Raw genomic sequence first — 20,510 nt, forward strand, 5'->3', positions numbered from 1 at the left:
ATGTAGATTCAAATAAAGTTGAAACATTTGCGTGGAAATATTAACTTAAAAGCTGAAAAAACTACTATAGGACACAACTTGGAGGAAAAGTCATGTGTTCCCTTGACATTATATTTGGATGCATGCTTACACCTTTGGTAAAAGCAGTTTTTGGGTTGGATATTAACTTGTTTTTAGCAAACACAAGTGTGTACATGTTGTCTTGGTTGAACTGGGTGACCATTTGGTTACATACTGTATCTATGTGTGTACTGTGGGTGTGTCAGCTAAAGCAGCAGGATGCTCTCGTATCTGTGAGGGTACAGACAGAGAGAAGCTGTGTGTGCAGGTATGTGTGTGTGCATGTGCCATACATTGTCTGACAGAAAGAGGCTACAGTTCAGCCATGCAAACTTAACCTCTACTGCATGCTCTCGCGCTCTCTTCCTTTTTTCTTTTCCCTTTTCTCTATCAGGTACACACATAAAAACAAACACACACACAAACACACGTCGATTCCCCAGCCACCCTGCGGCCTGTTTGTCTGCCAAATGAGTCCTGACTGCACGTTTACACCCGAGACCGCACAACAGTCTGGCACACACACATACACACACACAGGATAGCCCTCTCTCACGCCCCAGTTGCTCCACAGATGCACACAAACACACATATCCAGGAGGCCTATATTTGTTTTCGTGTGGTTACAGGGCAAATGGGAACCAGTGAGAAGCGATTGTGATGCTTATGAGTATCTGTGTCTGTGCAGCGCTTGTGTGCAATCGTGAATCTATTTGTAGGTACATGTGAGTGTGTGTGTGTTTGTGTGATTGTGGCTATGTACATCTGCAACAGCTGCTGCATTAAGAAGGTTATTCTCTCTCTCTCTCTGTGTGTGTGTGTTACAGGTGTTAAAAGTGGTTGCGATGGTGATCTGGTCCCAGTTATTAACACATGACTAGTCTTTCCATTCTGTAACTTGGGTTAAATACAGGATTTTTGCAATACATTTGAGTGGTATTTTATAGTTTCTTTGAAAGTTGTTTTTCGAAGGAGAACAAGTAAAATTGAGGAGGATGCAGCAGCCATATGAAGATGTGCACTGAATCAATTTCTTTTCAGTGTTTTGATGGGTTCTCTGGCTTTACTTTCACAATGTTTTTACACCTTCACCATGCAGGGGCTCCACTGTCAGTGATACAAGCAATTACACCACACACAATTTTACTGTTTCATTGACTTGATTCCGTTTGATAAATTGAGCAGTTAGCTCAAAAACACAAGGATGGTGTGGGAATGTGTGTGTACATGGCTACAGTGCTGCCAGCAGAGAAGCAGGTCAACTCAGCGTTACTGGACGACATTTGATCTGAATGAGCCAACTACCAATGTAACCCCAGTGTGAGACAGCCGTTTGGAGAGAATAGGCCAGCATCGCAGGGGAAGTCATTGTGTCGTGTGCATCACTGAATTATAAACTCCAAAACACCACATCACCAGACGCATTTTACAAAAAAATTTCACTCGTCTCTTCAGAGTTGTTAAGGTGAATGGTTAGCAGTGGTTGGGATTTTTTTTCTTTTAAAGTTACTAGTACTTGTTCCTTTTTGTAATAACCTCAAAAATGTTATCATCCAAAAGGAAATTTTAACAGTTTTTAAAAAATACACTGGCCTTCCTTCTACAGCTTTGAAAAGGTTGTCAGAAAAAATAAAGATAAGGCTGTTTTTATTGGTCATGAAATGGCTGCCACTGTATCAGAATGCTCGTTAAAGCGTTTGATGTGATTAAAATACTTATAGCACCCCTCTGCAGACTTTTAATGGGGCCTTGTGACACTGTGCTCTTTCCTATTTCATCGTGACCTCAGGACACATTTAACAGGAAACTTCTCAGTCTGTCTCAACAATGTAACAGCAGCAATTCTTGCACTCACCAAGAGTTGTCTTCCTTGGAGTTGTAAGAACACACTTCACACATTGTCACAGAAATGCTACACAATAAAGCAAAGCCAAATTCACACTAAGCACATTCAGGGAAACCTACATTATAAGAGGGTCGTCATGACCTACAGCAACAAATGAGTTTAAAACATGCAATGAAATACTATTACAGACCATGTGTTATCTAACAATGCCAATTGGCATATTTATTCAATTCCTTTGAGAAAGAAGAAGAGAAGCCCACATAACACAGCAGACGTGAATTTGTTAAGTGATGATAAATGAAAGAACCCTGCTATGACTTATCTATAGTTCTGCTAAATTCATCAGGATTCACCTGCCACAATTTTGACAGATTGCTGCAAATCTTTTACTTAGAAGGCATTTTAAAAGAGATAATGCTAACTGTGAACTGTGAGTTGTTTTTTTATCGTCTCGTTGTGCATTGTTGGTGAGAGGAGGATGGCGGATTGTCTATGTTCAGCATGTGCACGTATTGTGTTCTGCAGGGGACAGATTTAAGTCTACTGGCCCACTGAGATAGAGATTGCATGAGGACACGTGAAGTTTCCAACAGCTACCAGCACATCGCTGCCCTGCATGTGTGTGTGTGTGATTGTTCTGTATGCACACTGTGTTACGCAGCTCCACTGCTCTCTCATTCCACTTTCTGTATGTGTTTGTGTTTAAATGTGTGCACATTGTTGCATGCTGTGCAATGCAAGTGCTTTGTGAGTGTGTGTTTGTGTATGTGTGTGCGTGTGCGTGTGTGTGCACATCTCAAACTGTTCTGTACCATACGGCCAGACGCCGGCCAAAATGAACACGGACCCCCTGTGATGGCTTTGGCCAAGCTGAAACAACACACACAAGATATGCGCACACGACAAGCACACTGGCAAATGCTGTCTCTCTCTCACACACACACACACACACACACACACACACACACACACACACACACACACACACACACACACACACACACACACACATCCACCAGCTGACCCAATTACACAGAGATGCGCAACGAGATGGAAACAAATCTACCCAGAGAACCAGCTAATTTAGAAAGGCTTAAAGACACACACACACACACAGGGCACACAGCCACTTACACACACACACACACACATGCATGTATGTGTAAAGACAGTCAGACTATATAAAACATCACGTACGAAGTTGATACTATATGAAACTACTGAGACAAATTAAGTTATATCTCTCACTGACAGAAAAATTAAGTTGCTTGATCAAAATCATTTCAGTCAATCAAAAACTGCACTGCATGTGTGTGAACTGATGAACACAATAAAATGAGTGAATTTCTGTCAATTTCTACCTTCCCTTTAACCTCCTGATTAAAGTAAATTAATTTTTTCTACGTGGAAACTTTTGCATTTATGACTCCACTGTATCTGAATTTGAGCTGCATGCAGCCTACTGCAAATGAATAATGGGCAATGATGTTCACGTATTTTTAAACAATTACATTTTAGAATTGTAACAGTGTACAGAGTACACAAGCACATGCCTTCACCTTCACCTTCATCCCCCCTTATATTGTTGGCAAAAAATTCTTTTTCTCTTTCTTTCCCCTTCCCCCCCTTCCCCTCTCTTTCCACCACACCCCCCCTATTCTCTGTGCGGCCTCGGGGAGAGTAGAGCAGTCATAGGGTTGCGGTAGCCTCTAATCAGTGTGAACAGCCAGCTAATTACCAAACCCTCAGCCCTGGCTGACTGTTAATTGCATACATTAGACACCATCAGCAGCACTGCAAGATTAACACTTAAAATCTTCCCATTGCTGTAGCGGAGACAAGTGGTCTGTGAGTGCGTGTTTGTGTGCGTGTTTATGTGTGTGTGTGTGTGTGTGTGTGTGTGTGTGTGTGTGTGTGTGTGCAAAAGACAGAGATGGAGGAGGAGAGGTGGCTTGTGTGTGGTATTCTGTGTGTAGGAGTGTGGTGTGTGCTGCCTCTGTGGTTGCGGGTGCTAATATTTAACACTTAATTAGACCCAAAATGGAAACGCGGCAACACAGAGATGGTTGTCGAGCGTTATAGCTGTTGCCGTGGTGGGGTTGCTTGAGTGGGGGCAGCTGGTCGTCGAGGGCAACCCCAAGTCTCCGTGGAGACGACAGATGGAGTGACATTACGAGCATCGCAGTGGAGCCATTTCAAATAATAAAATATCAATATTTACATTTTAATTACCCACTTCTAGCTCCACCAGGGCTGTGTGAAGGAGTGTGTGTATGTGTGTGTGTGTGTGTGTGTGTGTGTGTGTGTGTGTGTGTGTGTGTGTGTGTGTGTGAGCATGAGCACTCCAAGTTCCACTGAGGCCAGGTCTTCTTGACTCCATATAGAGTCCATATAGAGCACAGCTCAAGAGACAACGGTCAGCTCAGCTTGAGAATTTCTTGGTGAAATAAACATTGTGTAGAACTCCACACACTATTTTCAACATTATGGGTCTCATGTTCCTTTTTTTTAACTTTTTCTTTCACTTAGTCCATCCATCTTCCTCTCAACCTCTACCTTTGCATCCTGTCCTTCGCTCCATCAATATAATGCTGATGCAGGCAGGAATGACCACTGTGTCTGTGTGTGTGTGCGTGTGTGTGTGTGTGTGTGTGTGTGTGTGTGTGTGTGTGTGCATCTGTGCGTGTGAGGATGTGTAAGTGCACACAAATCTGTCGGGGGAATTAACCATGTGTACACACAGCTGAGCAGCTTACACACCAACTCTGTCTGTTTCTCGTCGACACACTTGGAAAAAATGTATAGCAACGCTGACCAACGCATTTGGGGACAAAAAGCATTAAATGTTTAAAATTGCACTGAAAGTTTAATAAAAAGAGAAAACAATGTGAATATTTCTATGCCTTCAGTTTTCAGTTAGAAAGCGAGACCCTCTCCAGCCATCAATAGCATAATCTACGCTTTATCTATCTATCTAGCCATCTAGTCTGTGATGAATCCACTTTGTCAGCTTGTTCAATTACCTGGGTTGTGACAGTCTATTGATCTCTTGCTGGATTACGATTTCAAAACAATATCCTGTATTCTCCTGAAAAGACAAAATCCATAGTCCAAGCAACATCAAATGGGTTGTTGGCTCTGTGGACTATGGGGCAGGAGACATTTTGTCATTTCCAGTGATGATTACATAAAATTGTCTTTCTTATCAGATTTATTTAAGACTGTCACAAACAACACTTATATTAAAAGAGAGTACAAAACCTACAACATGAAAAGAAGTAAATTGTAGAATGGGCAACAGACAGACTTTTTTCCCCCTGTCAAGCACTATTGATGTATGAACCAAAAATGTGCTGATTATGGCTTTGAAACAAAACCCAATAGTCCCTGTCCAGACCTGGTGTCTGTATATGAGATTATGAGGCTGTGTTGATTCTATCTTCCTAATCCCCCGTAGCTTTCCATAGAGAGAGGACCACAGAAACTCCACAGGGATTAATTTACCATTCACAGATTAGAGATATGGTCTCCAATATCATCATTGAGGACAAGCATTGAGAGGAAGGGCTCAATAATTGGAGCAAAGAGAAGAGAGAGAACAAAGAGAGAGAGACATAAACAGACAGAAAAAAAGACAAAGATGAAAATGAATGCACACACAGAGACAACCTTCTTTCCTACAGCACCATGCTTTAATGTCGTAGCTCGAAGACAAGAACATTAGACCTCATTCCACCTCCTCATCTGGGCCTGAAAAAGCCTGGGCTGAAAATCTTAATTAATTGTCCAATAGTGCTGTGGGGTCATTATGCACTGCAATAAAGAAGCGTGTAATTATGAGATTTAACAGCCATTACCAAGGCCAGGAACTCATATGTCATCATCAGCAACCAAGCCAATGGTTTGGTACGGCTATGTGTGTGGCTTGATGGACAGCACACACTCACAATACGTACACACATTTGTACATATTGCATTGTGGGTATATTGTGGTCAGATTTACAAGAGAGAAATGTGTCTCCTCTTGTATATGCAAACAAACAGTTGCATGAATGTGCATGCAGAGTAATAGGGAAAGACAAACTGAATAAAATGCAAACACGCAAGCACACGCCCTTACGCACTCACACACAAGCCCATCAGTCTCATCCAGACAATAAGGCGGCCAGCTGTGATAGCAGCCTGCAGATGAAACATCCCATCAAGATTAAATAGACACAAAAATCCACATATTATTACTGCTGTGTGTGTGTGTGTTTTGTGTGTGCATTTGAATGCACAGTGAAGCGCTGAGACCACAGGCCATGGTACTTCGCCACATAGCAGGTGGGAAGTGACACACTGGTATAAGGATGAAGTGCTGTGTACAAACACATGCACAATGTGCATTATTGAAAAAGTGCTCACGCAGTTGCACAAGCAAAGAAATGCAGTTGGCTGAAAAAAAAAGTAAATTGAAAAGACAAATATGAAGAGTGTGACATGCCAGATGGAATAACATAGTGGTAACACAGTATGTCAAAAATGTCTGTTGCAACAAAAGCCGATTGTCTTGAGCAGTGATTGTTACAGTTGTGATCATAGACTTGTGTTGGAGGAAATGCCTCCCTGAAAGTGTGTTTAGACTGAACACAAAGCAAATGTATGTAATGTGCTGTACCTGCAAATTAGGCCAATAGAACTTTACAGTCTGTTTCCTCACTCCATACACCTGGTGTACAGATTTTATAGATGTTAGACAAAAAAAAACCTAATTGATGGTTACAATTACAAATGCATTACATATAAACTTATTTTTCAAAACTGCTTAGCCACACATTGGCGAAGGGGCAGTCCCAAATTGTTGTCTGTTTGCAGGTGTTTTCTTTTCTATGTGTGCGTGTGTTGTGTTATGTGCACAGGCCATAAGTCGTCCCCAGATGGTGACAGGCACGCTCCGATCCTATTTTCCCACCTGCTTATTTCGTGATGGAAAGGATGAATTCTCTAGTCTGTTGCTTAAGAACGATGGATGGAGGTTGAAAGAGAGGGAGAGAAAGGGAGACAGAAAGAGATGGGACAGAGAGGGAGAGGTCGTATAAAGGGAAAGTGAAAGAAAAAACTGGATGGCAGAAAGGATATGCAAGAAAAGGAGAGTAAAACAAACAGGAGTAAGGAATTAATAAAAAAAAATACACACGTGGAAGTAGGAAAGGGAGTGAGGGAAGGTGAGGAACAGTGATAAGTTGAGTGGGAGAAGAAAGAAGTGGCAATGGGGCAAAGGAGAAGAAAAAAGGAGAGACTAAGGAGAACAAATAAGAAAATTATAAAAGAAAAGAGAGAAGATTCAGACAGGAATGATGAGGACAGGTATATAGATAAACAGAAAGACAGAGAGGAAGTAGACAGGCAGAGGATAACTATTTCATGCCTGTCTGTGAACTTTGCATGAACCGACAGAAATAATGTGATGCTATAACAAGTCTGTCCCTCCTTCCACTAGATTTGCGGCATGCATAGGTGTGTGATGTGTGTGTGTGTGTGGACGTCTGTGAATCCCTCTATGTGTGTGAACTCTTTATATTGCTTTTGGTGTGCATATGTGTGTGTGTGTGTGTGTACATGTGCGCTCCAACAGATAGAATAGGATGATGATGATTTGAAATGGAGTTTGGCCTGTGCGTAATTATGATCATCTATCTTTATGCCCCGCCAGCATATCATATCACATCATATCATCTCCCTCTCTCTCTCTTTCTTAGACAACCACACACACACACACACACACACACACACACACACACACACACACATGCACACAAAAGCAAATTGAAAGTAGTAAAAGCTGACTGTTTGCTAGTAATGACTTAGATGATGATGGGCTCAGATGGTGTGCTGATTTATTTGTTACTGCTCGTCTGATTTCACATATTATAAAACTGTGCACGTCTGTGTATGTGCGCATTTGTGTGCATTCACTGAGTGCTAGAGCTTCTTTACAAGTGTGTACGTTTGTGTGTCCATGCATGTGTGTATGATGTAAGCGCTTGTGTATGCAGGCTGGTGTGCATGCCTACGTATGCAGCTTCATTCTCGTGTGTCTGCTGTGTGTGTGACAGATATTATTTGATGCAGATTAGTCCGTGTACTCAGATTGCAGGCTGTGTCTCAAAGGCAGATAGACAAATGAATTTGATTTGCAAATGTAATCAGACTAATAAGAAAAACAGCAATGGGCTGCTGAGCGCAAATCTGACGACTTTAATATTTGTGTTTATTTTGCCACTTTTACTTGAACTGAACAACGTCTATCTACTGAAAAACATTCATGACTCAATTTTGGTGGAAACACCAATCAAAATTGTTAAAATTACTTTTAATGAGAGGCTGTAATATGAGGCAGCTCAGATAAAAATAATTTTTATCAGATGTTATGTGTAAAATCACCATACTCTCTAATGTAAATGTATTTTGATCACTTGTTGTAGGCTGCCACTGCTCTTAAAGTAACCTCTGTGTTTCCCTATTTTTCCATTTTGAATTCAGATCTGATATTATATGACACGTGGTGAGGCAGTCACACTGACAGCTGTTACCGTGTGTGAAACAAGTTGTGCATGCATGTGTGTGTCTGTGTGTATGACATGTCAGGATGCTGCACTCTGAAGGCATAGGGTGTGTGTCATCGCCAAGGTGTGACCTGATACAGGTAATGTCAGTGTCTGCGTGAATTTACGTGCTTAAGGTTTGAGTGACATGTGGGGACATCAACAAGGTAATACTTTCAACATGGTGATGACAAAACAAACATGAAGTAGTACAGCTTATATGTAATGTTTATCTATTCATTTATTGTAAGGCAAATAGGCACTGCATCCTGTAATGATTACATCAGTATACTATATAACACAGTATATTCTTGCCACTGCTCTCACTCACTGGCTCACCATCAGCTGTGTTACACTACCTTTAACAATACTGTAGCTATTACTGTGTTAAACCTCTCCTCCAGTAATGGATTTAACTCCTAAAAACTCATCTCTGTGTGTCCAAACATATTTCTAGGTTTAAAAAGAATTAGACTGAACTCTATTCACATAATCCCCACTTCCACTCAGGAAAGGGCCCACCAGCTCTCTTATGCCTCTGCTCAAACACTGTAAAACTATTCTATGCAACGCAATGGCAAGTTGTATTATTGGCGTATTTCAATGAAACATGTTTGAGACAGAAAACGATTCTTAAGAAGAATAACGATATGCAAAGCCCCACCCTGCAAGTTAACAGGATTGGTTCCTCAGGTTGGTTACATATAAAGCAGTTTAAAGGTGGAAATGCTAAGCCATGGCGTTAGCTGCTCATTTCACTCATGATATGTCTTCCAGCATATAAACATGCTAACAGGGTAAAAAAGATGAACTAATATTCTTCCACCCGTTCTTCATCAGAAAAAAAGGTCCTCTTTATCAGTGATAAAATATCTCACTATCCAATAACTAAAATAGAGAATGAGGCAGAGTCAAAAAGTGAATACAAGAAAAAAGAAACAATGCACAGAAAAAGCAAAATGTTTTCCCTTCTCTGTTTTCTCATATTGATGACATGCGTCCAATACTCACATACTAAATCCAATAAAGAAAGCCCAACTTAATCCAAGCATTAAGCTCAGATATCAAATATTCTCATCCTAATTTGATTTCATCAATATTTGTTTTCATCTGCAAACAGAGATGTGTTTGTTTGTATGAGCTGCAAGAGAAAATCATGGCGGTGGTGCAATAGAAAATAAGATCTCCTTCGCAAGAATGTGGACAATGAAACAGACAAACACACACACGCATGCACGCACGCACGCGCGCACACACACACACACACACACACACACACACACACATAAGCAAACACATATACCTGAAACCAAGACGTCAGCCTCTAAATGTGTTATCTAGTTCAGGGATGAGCAGAAATGGAAATCAACAATGGCCCAAAGAGCTCAGGGAAAATCAAAAGAGGCTGCAAATACACTCATGAAGATATATATTAGAGAGATACAGGCAATAAAATAGGCCAAAGCGATGGACTAAATCAGATTCTGACTCTATATCTAAATCACATTCTAATAAAGACATATTTAGTTTAAATTCATTAGACTAAGGAAAAGGCAGAGTTTATCGACATAAAAACAAAATACATTGATGCATAGAATAACCGACATTTCTGTGATCATCAACTGTGACATTTGTTTTCCTTACATTATCAGCTTCTGGCTAAAGAATGACTGATATTTAATGGTTCCATTCGGGCAAATCAAAGCTATTTTAATTCAAACTAGAAAATCATGGGATCATTTCTCTGAAAATGGAGACAAATATCTGTTACTATTCTCTGTAATCCACTAGAATGATTATTTTTGACAACCTTTGCACTAATAAACCTTTTAATCTTTTTCTGATAAATCTTAAAAATAAGACTTAAACTTCCTTAATCTGGAAATATATATTCATGCAGGATGACAATTCCAGTTTACGTATGTGTGTTTCTGTGCTTCCTTGGACACTGTCATGTAAACGTCTATGTGAATGCACTGTATTTTTTGTGTGGTGTGTTTGTGTGTTAAGAAGGCACCCAGCATGCTGTGACTGTCAAGGTGAACTAGCCTTAGCCGACAGAATGGGGGCAAATCTACTTGTGCGTCTGTGTGTGTGTCCATGTGTACTTCTGTGTGTGCGTTTACATGGCATTTTATTACAGGGGGTAATAGCTTTGAGAGGGAGAAGATGAAGTTGGGGACGTACATAGAGGGAGGGAGGAAATTAGGACATGAGGGAAATGTAATAATACTGTTTCAGAAGTTTCACGTCAATAGAGCTCACTGATTTACCAGCTGAAGAGAAAATAGGGTGCTTGTGTTTGTGTGAGTTGTTTTCCTCCTGATTTACCACTCTCTGTTACCAAGTCCAACAACCTCTTTGCTGATTGATGACATCACCAGACTTAACGAGGAGGGCTGTAGACCGACATCATCACCAGTCTGGGCTTTTACATTCCTCTCTCTCTACACATACACACACCAAAAACACACACACACACACACACACACACACACACACACACACACACACACACACACACACACACACACACACACACACACACACACACACCAAAAACACACACACACACACACACACACACACACACACACACACACACACACACACACACACACACACACACACACACACACACACAGTGCTGTTCTGCATCTCTCGGAGCTCATTGTGAAGTGTTATAATGTGTGTCAGTGTTAATTTAGTGAGCTGTACTTTCAGAGTCAAGGATGTGAATGTCTTCATGTATATGTGTGTGCATGTGTGTGTGCAGAGGTTCTCCTTGGCTGCTGAGACTCAACATTTGATTTGCTAAAAGGAGCAGGACACTTCTATTAATCAATATTTGCTGACTACTGGCTGCCTTTCTGGCTGACTGACTGGCTGTGTAGTTACTTGACTGACTGATTGGCTAACTAACAGGCTGACTGGCGGTCTGAATGGCTAACTGCTTGACTGGTTGACTAAATTGCTAAGTGAAAACCATTTATAACATGTCCTAAAGAGAGAGAACACAGGAGAACAACGCAAAGAGAAAAGAGGGGAGGGGTTGTACCTATTGGGTGCCTCACTAAGTATGTGCTGTACCAACGTTAGTGCAGAGAGGTATTTCAATTAGTGGTATGATCGATGGACAGTCAATCATTCTCTTTTAAAAGTTAGAGCTGAATTTGGCCTGAAAAAAGCCTTGATCACTGTATCTACCAAGACATACACAGGAGGACATAGCCAAAGAGAAAGAAAGAAATTAATTCTGGCTGGGAGGATGACAGAGGAGGGGCGTGGGTAGCAGATAGGGGTTGAGAGATGAGGTTGACTTGATAATGAAGAGGTTAAGGATACCATGGAGAGAGAGGGTGGGAGGTCAGGTCAGAGAGAGGGAGAAAAGGGGGGAGAGAGAAAAGAAAGAGAGAGAGAGAGAGAGAGGGAGAGAGAGAAAAAGCAGGTCAAAAGAGAGGTTGAAGAGGTGAGGGATATTTAGCCATCAGGTCATAATAGTATTGTGTTAAGGGCTCTTTGGGAGTGTGCAGGTTATACTGAGGTAAAGCATGTGACCTCCCTGCTTTCTATGTTCCTCCCATTTCCTATCCTTTTCTTCTCTCTGTTCAACCTTGTATGTGTCATTTTACACCTTAACTCTGCCATTCTCCTACCCCCACGTTTTCCCCATCACATACTAAGTAAGGGGAGTGATACAAAAAACTGAATATTTTGATCAGTATTAAACAATTGGAAAAAATAGACCAATTTTAGTGAGTTAATCTTCTTGTAAGCTCAAAGTCACAAACAAACGGAGGTTTTATATATCACAGTCATAATCACTTCTAATGTTGTGATCTAATACTGCTTGGAACTGAATGTCTTCAAAATATATATTTCTCTCTTTAAACTGAAATGCATATGATGATGTTAAATGTGATCTGGATTCCTAACCGAAAAGAAGTCGAAAGCTGCTCAATACACAGTGGAAACATTTTTCAGGATACTTACCATCACCTGGTAGTATGGAATGTTACAGTTTATTGGATTGTGATAAGACCTGGACCTCTATTATGTTTTCAGCATCACCAGTGGGTATTTCAACCCTCACGCTCATCCCAAAAAACCCATACAAGTGGAATAAAAAGATAGAAGATGAGGATGAGAAAGACTAATGACTGTGTAGGTGATGCAGACAAACATAGAGAAGTATGCAGAACATCAAGCCAGAGGATTTCCCTCCTCACCTGTTATCCCATCACCACCACCCAAACCCCTTCTCCCATATCTCCATAAAGACCGATTAAATGAATGGACCGACGGCAACCCTCCTGCACCCACCATCCCCCAGTTTTTTACAGCTCAATCATGCTGCGTTACTGCCGACACATAGACTGCTTATCCTGAGTGTCAAAATTGAAAGGGGAAGGAAAGAAAGAGAGGGAGACAGACTGTAAGAAAAGAAAGAGCAAGTAAGAGGAGATAGGGAAGCAAGAGAATAGCGGAGGGGAAGTGGGGGGTGGCCCAAGAGCAATTTCTTTCTTGAATAAAGAAAGAATAGGGGAGGGGGTTGTAAAAAAAAAAAAAAAAAAAAAGCACTAATGGCAAGGCCCCTGGTTCTGGTAAAATAGACTGTTATAGGTTCTGGCTCTCATTCGTTGATTCATTCATTTGTTCTTTCCTTGCTCTTTCGTCAAGTCAAGTGCTCGCCTGTCTGTCTTTCTCTTTTGTGTCCGCGAGTCTAGATAAGAGCTGCTAGTATGACTGCCCGGTAGTCATTTAGTTATTATAGACAGAGAGAGAGGGAGAGAGAGACAGAAAGAGAGACAATAAGAGAACAGGAAAAAAAAGGATGAAAAGACTAATTCTACTGGCAGATAAATGGCTCATTTTGAATGTCCTTTATTTCTTTTAATTCACTCTCTCATTCGCTCCTGTTTAAATATTTGCTGTTCTTCTCCTCCTCTTCTCACCTGACTGCTCTCCGTTCCTCCTTCAAACACACACACACACACTTGACAATGACATGTAGCCTAATATGTAACTGGAGTTGTCTCTTTGAGAGCTATTAAAATGAGATCTTCTCTTCACTAATCCATATTATTGGACGGTAAGGCCTTTCACGCCCTCTGAATAATAACTTTGGATATTTCCACATCCCCACAGTTTCCAGAGTGTTTCCATGTTTTGTATATAGTGTGTAAGGATGTGTTTATTTGTGGGGTCACTTGTCTAGGTGTCGCCCCCAGTTTGAATCAGCACAAAAGGTTTCTATCTGGCTGTGGTTACGTATTTGCATGCATTTCATCACTGTCTTTGACACACATGTGCGCATGTGAAGTACACGTGTGATTCCTTGCGGGATAACAAGAGACACACGCTGTGTCTGAAACCTCATTTTCCTCTCCTAATGACATATCAAATGTTTGCATAAGGCCATATCAGTATGGAAATGAGCGTGCACGCACACACATAAGTCTTAGAATAAAAGAACCAATCAAAGAGATATGTGTGTATCTGTGTGTGTGTGTTGTCAAAAGTCTGTAAGGTTGGGCGACTCGGTGTGTCAAACATGACTAGCAACACACACACACACACACCTACACACACACTAGCCTTGTTATCCGGGGGCCTGTCTTGCAGGCAGCCTCTCTAACGCTGAGTGATGTTTAAATTAGTTTACAATTTAGGCTCCTCGCTATCCGCAGACGGCTCTTAACTCAGTGTGTGTATGTGATGTGTTTTTGTGTGTACGTTTGTGCGTGTGAGAGCGTAACAAATTGTTGCCAGTACGGCAGACATCTAATGACTTCAAATTAGCTGCCTGGCGCTCGCCTTGACACGTTGTTACCACTGTTAGCAGCCTTTGTGTGTGTGTGTGTCCGTATGTGCGTGTGTGTGTGTGTGTGTGTGTGTGTGTGTGTGTGTGTATGCGGCGCTGCGCAGCCATATCATGAAGCATAAATTGGCTTCACCTCTCCTCTCTTTGCCTCTGTCTTTTTTCCTCTTTGTCTCGCTGTCTCTCTCCATCAATTTGATTAAAAAAATTACTGTACCATGGCGAGCAAAGACTTGTGCATGTGTGTGTTCACATGGGCATGTTGCACATAGTCATCTCACACAGAGACGCATACAACAAGATGTGAAACAAGATGGCTTCAAAAAGGTTAACAGGTCTATTCTTCCCAGTTCTATGTGTGCATGTGTGCGTGCACGTGTGCGTGTGTGTGTGTGTGTGTGTGTGTGTGTGTGTGTGTGTGCGTGTAAACGACTGATAAAGAATGTTGAGGAGGCGTATTTCTTTCTGACAATCCTTTCCACCTTGAGTGAACAGTAGATCACTTTGTGTGAGGACATGAATGTGTGTGCGAGTTTGGTGTGAGTGTGAGTATTAGATCCGTGTTCGGCGTTGTAAACAGTGAGGATTTCATAAGGTGTTCACATCACACACACACACACACAGTTACACATAGACACACACACCTGGAAGATGAAGAGTTCTATCTTTCTCTGTGAGCAGTGGATTGCCTTCCTCGTTCATCTAATCACGCCATCTTCTCTCCGCCAAGCAATCGTTGCGCTTCGCTCCCTTCATACAGAAAGCTGCTCACACACACACACACACACACACACACACACACACACACACACACACACACACACACACACACACACACACACACACAGACACACACACACAAAGTGCACACACACACAAAGCGCACACACACACACACTAAGCCCTGCACATAACCTGGCTAACTTGGTCCACTCACTTGTAAAAATAGTAAGAAAAAGAAAAGGCAGGCCTGATCCAAAACAATACATAAAGTATACAACACATGCATGGTTATGTGTGTATTTATGTGTCACGGAGTTATTTTTGTGTGTAGATACAGATTATTTACAGAACGGAGGTCCAAAGGTCAGGAGTGAAGCAAATAAAGGAGAGGAAAGAAACGGGTCACGTGGAAATTAAATTGAAGTATAGGAAGGATAGTATAGGACTGTTGTTTTAAAAGAGAAAAACACATTTTCAAAGAGCTATACTTAGTGCATGGATCAATATATATGTCTGCTTATTGTCCATACAGCAGCACATAGATCAATACACTAACAAGAAGCAATGCATATTCCCATCTCTCTCTCTCTCATCTTGTTTTTGTTATTTTCACATTTATTGATATAATATACATATTTGGACATTGAGTTATTCAGCGCCACTTATTTTAACGTTATAGATTTATTCAGCATGACTGAGTGGTATTTAAGTCTCTAATATGGCGCTCCCCTCCTGTACTCTGACAACCCCCCATACTGTTGGTGCAGTGGTAACAGTGGAATATTCTATTCTATTCTATTCTATTCTATTCTATTCTATTCTATTACCATATTTCTAGTTGACAATGGGACTAATCTTTCTGCTAATCTGTGTTAATCTGAGACACTGCTCTTCCTTCCACTCTGTCACAGCAGGCTCCCTCACTAAAACCAAAACCAGATTAAAGTTTTCATCTGCTTCTCTCTTGCACCTCATTCTGTCTTCCTCTTCATGTTACCTTCTAAGGGTAGATGTATTTGTCATATCTGGCTCTCATTCTGTAATGTTCACATTTTAGGCTCTGCCATTATGTTAATTTTGTGATCTTGCGGTCCAGATCCAGTTCTGATCAGATTAAGGGAGAAAAGGGGTTAGTTTAAGAAGATTAAACTAAATTCTTCTCTTTTAGTGATGGAACTGTCGACGGACACAGATGTGCGCTTAGGTGTAAACAGTCAGCCACACACTGTATGTAAGAAGCTTGAATTGTTTGGTTCAAAATTTCTATGTATGTCTGTGTGTTTGCCTCAGACGTTATGATGCCAGGATGTTGTGAGGGCTGGTCTTATGTAGAGGTCAATCGTTCAAACCGTCTGAGTGGAAGGATTAACGGTAAAGGTAACATCTAAGCACCAGGTGTACTTGTGAGTATATTATGTAAGTGTGCCTGAAATGCATCTGGAGCAGCAGATTCCAACCTTAAAGTCTCGCTGCCAATTCACACAGCATGCGTGTCTGCGTTTGTACTGTATATGTATGTGTGTGTGAAAGCGTCTCAGCATGGAGTGAAGTTAGGTTCAGTGTGGGAGTCAGGGTTCAGCAGTTTTTTTTCCCTACCTGGGATGTGTTTGGCCCAACCGATGTTGACCACTAGCTCTCTGTCCGCCAGGTCACACAGCGTAGTCAGGGCCTTGATGTCGCTGTCGGGTACTGTTGGGTCAGGCATAGCGTAAATCTTCTCTGGCTCGGCCACCAGCAGGTGAGAGACGATTTTGTTATCTGCAAGGCAGCCAAAGGCAACTGACATGACCACCAGACAAGGAGAAAGACACAGAAACAGAGAGATGGTGAATTTTTGCCTTATTAGGCTGCAAGCTGTTCCACACCAATCAGGTGCAAAAAAGTGAAAGGTCATATGCAAAGTCCCTGATAACATGGCCTGCTGGTAACACATATGTCTAAAGGTATTTCCCTCATGTAGCACCCGATGCGAACATTAGTCAAGGACACACAATAGAAAAATGTGTGAAATCAATACACAATTCAGAAATATGTGAAAAGCCAAAAAACAGGACTAAATACAGTATGAAAACGCACTTTCAAAATATCAAACAATTATTGAAGTATTCCAGCTAGAGGATGCTCCAAGGTGTGATTAAAGACGATTACTGCCAGTGATCCAGATTGCCCAAAATGTTGTCTTTTGTGTCACAGCCTTAAGAAGCTTCACTGATACATACAGGAGAGAAAGATAATACTGAAAGCCAAACAGCTCAGCTGGTAATGGTGACATGTGGTGATGAGACCTCTATGGCCCATTAGTAACAGACTGATACCCTGCTTCCAAATTAATCCACTGACTAATCAAGCATGGGAATAATAGCAAAGGACAGAAGAGCGGAGTGAAAGATAGAGAAAGCGCGCGCGAGAGAGAGATTAGCAATGAAAAAACGGAGGAAGACAGACAGGTAGAAATAGAGCCATGGACAGATTGTAAAAGACAGACAGGAAGAGTCCAGCAAGCGACAGCTAGATAGAGATAAACAGCAAGAGAGAGTGAAACAGAGTGGTGGGGATGAGTTGTGTATTGATCTAACACTGTCCACCACCCCCAATTCTCTTACACAGACACACACGCACACAAGGGTGCATGTGTGTGTGTGCACTTATATTTATATGTATATGTACACTGTATATATATATATGCATCCACACACACACATCGTCCTGCTCCATGGTTATTTGAGCCCAGCCAATCTGAGTCACACAGCAGTATCTGTGGGTAAATCTTATTTAATGTTTCCCTAATTAGAATCAATGGAAGCCCATTTCCAAACCCTGGGCTATTGTTCTGTTCTCACACAATCAATGGGGACGCTGAGGCTAGGGATTGGGCTACAGATAGATAGGCTGTGTGAGTGTATCTGTGAGAGAGACACAGGGACAGAAAGATTTTGTGTGTCTATTGACTTCGTGTGAGAGAGACAGAACAAGAGAGATGTAGAAGTCTATATCTATCCTATATTTTTGGTTTTTCAAGTGTAGGTTTGTTTTTTGGTCAGGGACACATTTATGCTCATAGACGTATAAAGGAATTGGTAGGCAGTACAAACTGAATGACTATTTGGTCTTGTATTCCAAAATTAGCGCTTGATAAGAATAATAACAGAACTTAAGAGGTAAATATAATTTAAACTGTTTAGGAAAAATTGGTCTGTTGCATGCTAGTGAAGACATTCAGTTAGTTGAAGCGCACACATGCTTTGAGCATGCTTCCAAATACATTATAACTGCACACACATAGTATACACATTCACATTATCCCATCATTTCAATGATTAGTAGTGCAAAAGTCCCAGTAAGCTGTCGTGCAGCCATTCAGCATATTGGCCTAGAGCAGAATATGCTCCAGCTTTAAGCAAAATGGGCTTTGGGGACCAAGCTGCTAAACACTGCTCAATCTGCACTGCATGTGTGTGTGTGTGTATGCAAGCGGACGGTTAGCTAGAGAGCTAACTCTAGTTTGATGTGGTTGCCAGATTGGATTTAATCCGGATTAGGGTTCTGGCTGGTTTCCCTCCCTTCCTCTCTCACACCCTCCCCTCTTCTCTCGATTTGAGAAACCCTCTCGTTTAGGGATAGTCTCTCTTCCTCTCTGTCACTACCTGTCTCTCTGTCGCTCTCACTCATTCTCTCCCTTGTTAATTTTTTAATCATCAGGCTTTGGGTATGGTTTAATTCTTCAAAAAAAACAAGACCAATCCAGTCAGAGCTAAATGAATATCTTTATGGTGAAATATTACACATATAAAATGTTATGATCCCAAACTGGTAGCAGTAGAAACAGGGAAATAAACATGGTCTCAAACAGATGGGCTTCTCACTACCACCGTGTCTGTTTATGTGTCTCTGTTTGTTGAAATGTTTTTACTGTCCAACTGTCTGCATTACAGAAAAGCAGTTCCTTGTACATCTGGTCTCTAAACAATAAGTCCTGGTTATTCCAGGAATGCTGCTTGTACATAGTGACACAATGTGGCTGAATCTGAATATTTTGCTTAGGATTTCCCTTGTTCGTTGTCTATTGTATGCTCTTTGTTGTTTCTTCTACACACAATTTCAGATGTTGCTGCACAACAATTTGTAGACTATGACTTACAGTAAACTGAGAACCATGTGCACACTCCTGCCCTTGAGAATTACAGATTAACCTTGTAGGAAAAAACACTATTTTACATACTGATGGTGGTCAGAGCTTGTTTATTTTATTGATGTGTCTGTGTGGGTTCTTACATGGCTTCTTAGGGGGCAGAGCCAGCTGTGGGTTCAGGTATGGGCTGTTGTCTGCATCTATCCGGCGTTTATACTTCTGTCTTCCACCACGAACCCTGTCCAGACGAACACCTGCAAGAAATGACAGAGAGAAGAGGTGTATATCAATAAAGTGTGCATGACATAAAAACAAAGACAGACTTCGACTACTTAAGAATACAAGAAAAATAACAAATCTGTGAGTATGCAAGAAAAGCACAGCAGGAATTAAATGAAGGAGGGGGAAGAATGAGGAGTGTGGAACGAAGGAACATGACATATGAGTATGTATGTGTGCGTTGTGCACTTGTTTATCACTTTTATGTGACTGTTTAACCTGCTAAACTCCTTTGATTCTTTTATTCTGGAGCTAGACAAGTTTATAGCGATGCCTTTTAAGCAGAAGGGCTCTCTCTCTCTCACTTTGTCTCTCTGGCTTTCTGACTCTTTTACTGTCTCTTGCCCAATCTCAGTCTCACTATTGCTGTCTCCCTCTCTGTTAATTAATTGACATAAAGGAGTCCTAATTTAATTAGGCCTATCTCTCAGGGGATTGGATGTTACCGTGGTTACCACTTAAAGATGGATAAGGAAGACAGAGGTGTCATGTACCCTGGAGGAGGAGAAGAGAAGAGAAGGAGAGGAGGGTAGAAGAGACAAGAGTAGACGGCTGGGGCTGTAAAATGTTTCAGAACTAACTCTTAGCTAGTTTCGCATTGCCCAATTAATGAATAACTTGCGGAAGAGAAGCAAAGTTGGCTAATACGTCCCTGAAAAAATCTCAGACAGCTGCAGATCAATCTTAACGTTGTTAGTTTAACCAACAGTATGCAAAGCATTATTCCTGAAACAATCTGAAATGTTTCAAGTGACCTAATATGACTAAAACTAATATTAATGCAGTGTCTGTACAGTATTTTATATTCAAACAGCGAAGCAGATTTGAAAGGTTATATGACACAAAGTGCATTTAAAACAGTGAGGATTTATTTTAGGTCTACAGAGAGAAAGGAAAAGATGGAGAGGGGAGTAGTAACACCGTGAAAGCAAGAAAGATTTGCTCACTCAGAGATCTAAATCCTCTGAAAAATATGCTGACAACATTCAAGACAACACACCTAAAAGATTTAACAGAAAAACTTCCATTGGCAGCAAAGAAATAAAATGTCAGGGAGCATGTTTG

At 41.2% G+C, this 20,510-nt stretch overlaps 1 protein-coding gene across 8 annotated transcripts in view; it reads right to left on the bottom strand.

Annotated features, from left to right (window-relative positions):
• The window catches only part of esrrga (estrogen-related receptor gamma a), a 153,851-nt gene that overhangs the window by 14,246 nt on the left and 119,095 nt on the right, over positions 1-20,510 (bottom strand). For 6 of the 8 annotated variants that reach the window (XM_055011366.1, XM_055011371.1, XM_055011354.1 and 3 more), the window contains 2 exons: positions 19,310-19,420; positions 16,634-16,816 (listed from right to left, as the gene is read on the bottom strand). In XM_055011366.1, coding sequence (XP_054867341.1) covers positions 16,634-16,816; positions 19,310-19,420 — 294 coding nt within the window. The remainder of the gene's footprint in view (positions 1-16,633; positions 16,817-19,309; positions 19,421-20,510) is intronic. The other 2 variants (XM_035944017.2, XM_023261330.3) reach the window with 1 other exon arrangement.

The sequence above is a fragment of the Amphiprion ocellaris genome, chromosome 1, assembly GCF_022539595.1.
Source record: "Amphiprion ocellaris isolate individual 3 ecotype Okinawa chromosome 1, ASM2253959v1, whole genome shotgun sequence".
NCBI lineage: Eukaryota > Metazoa > Chordata > Actinopteri > Pomacentridae > Amphiprion > Amphiprion ocellaris.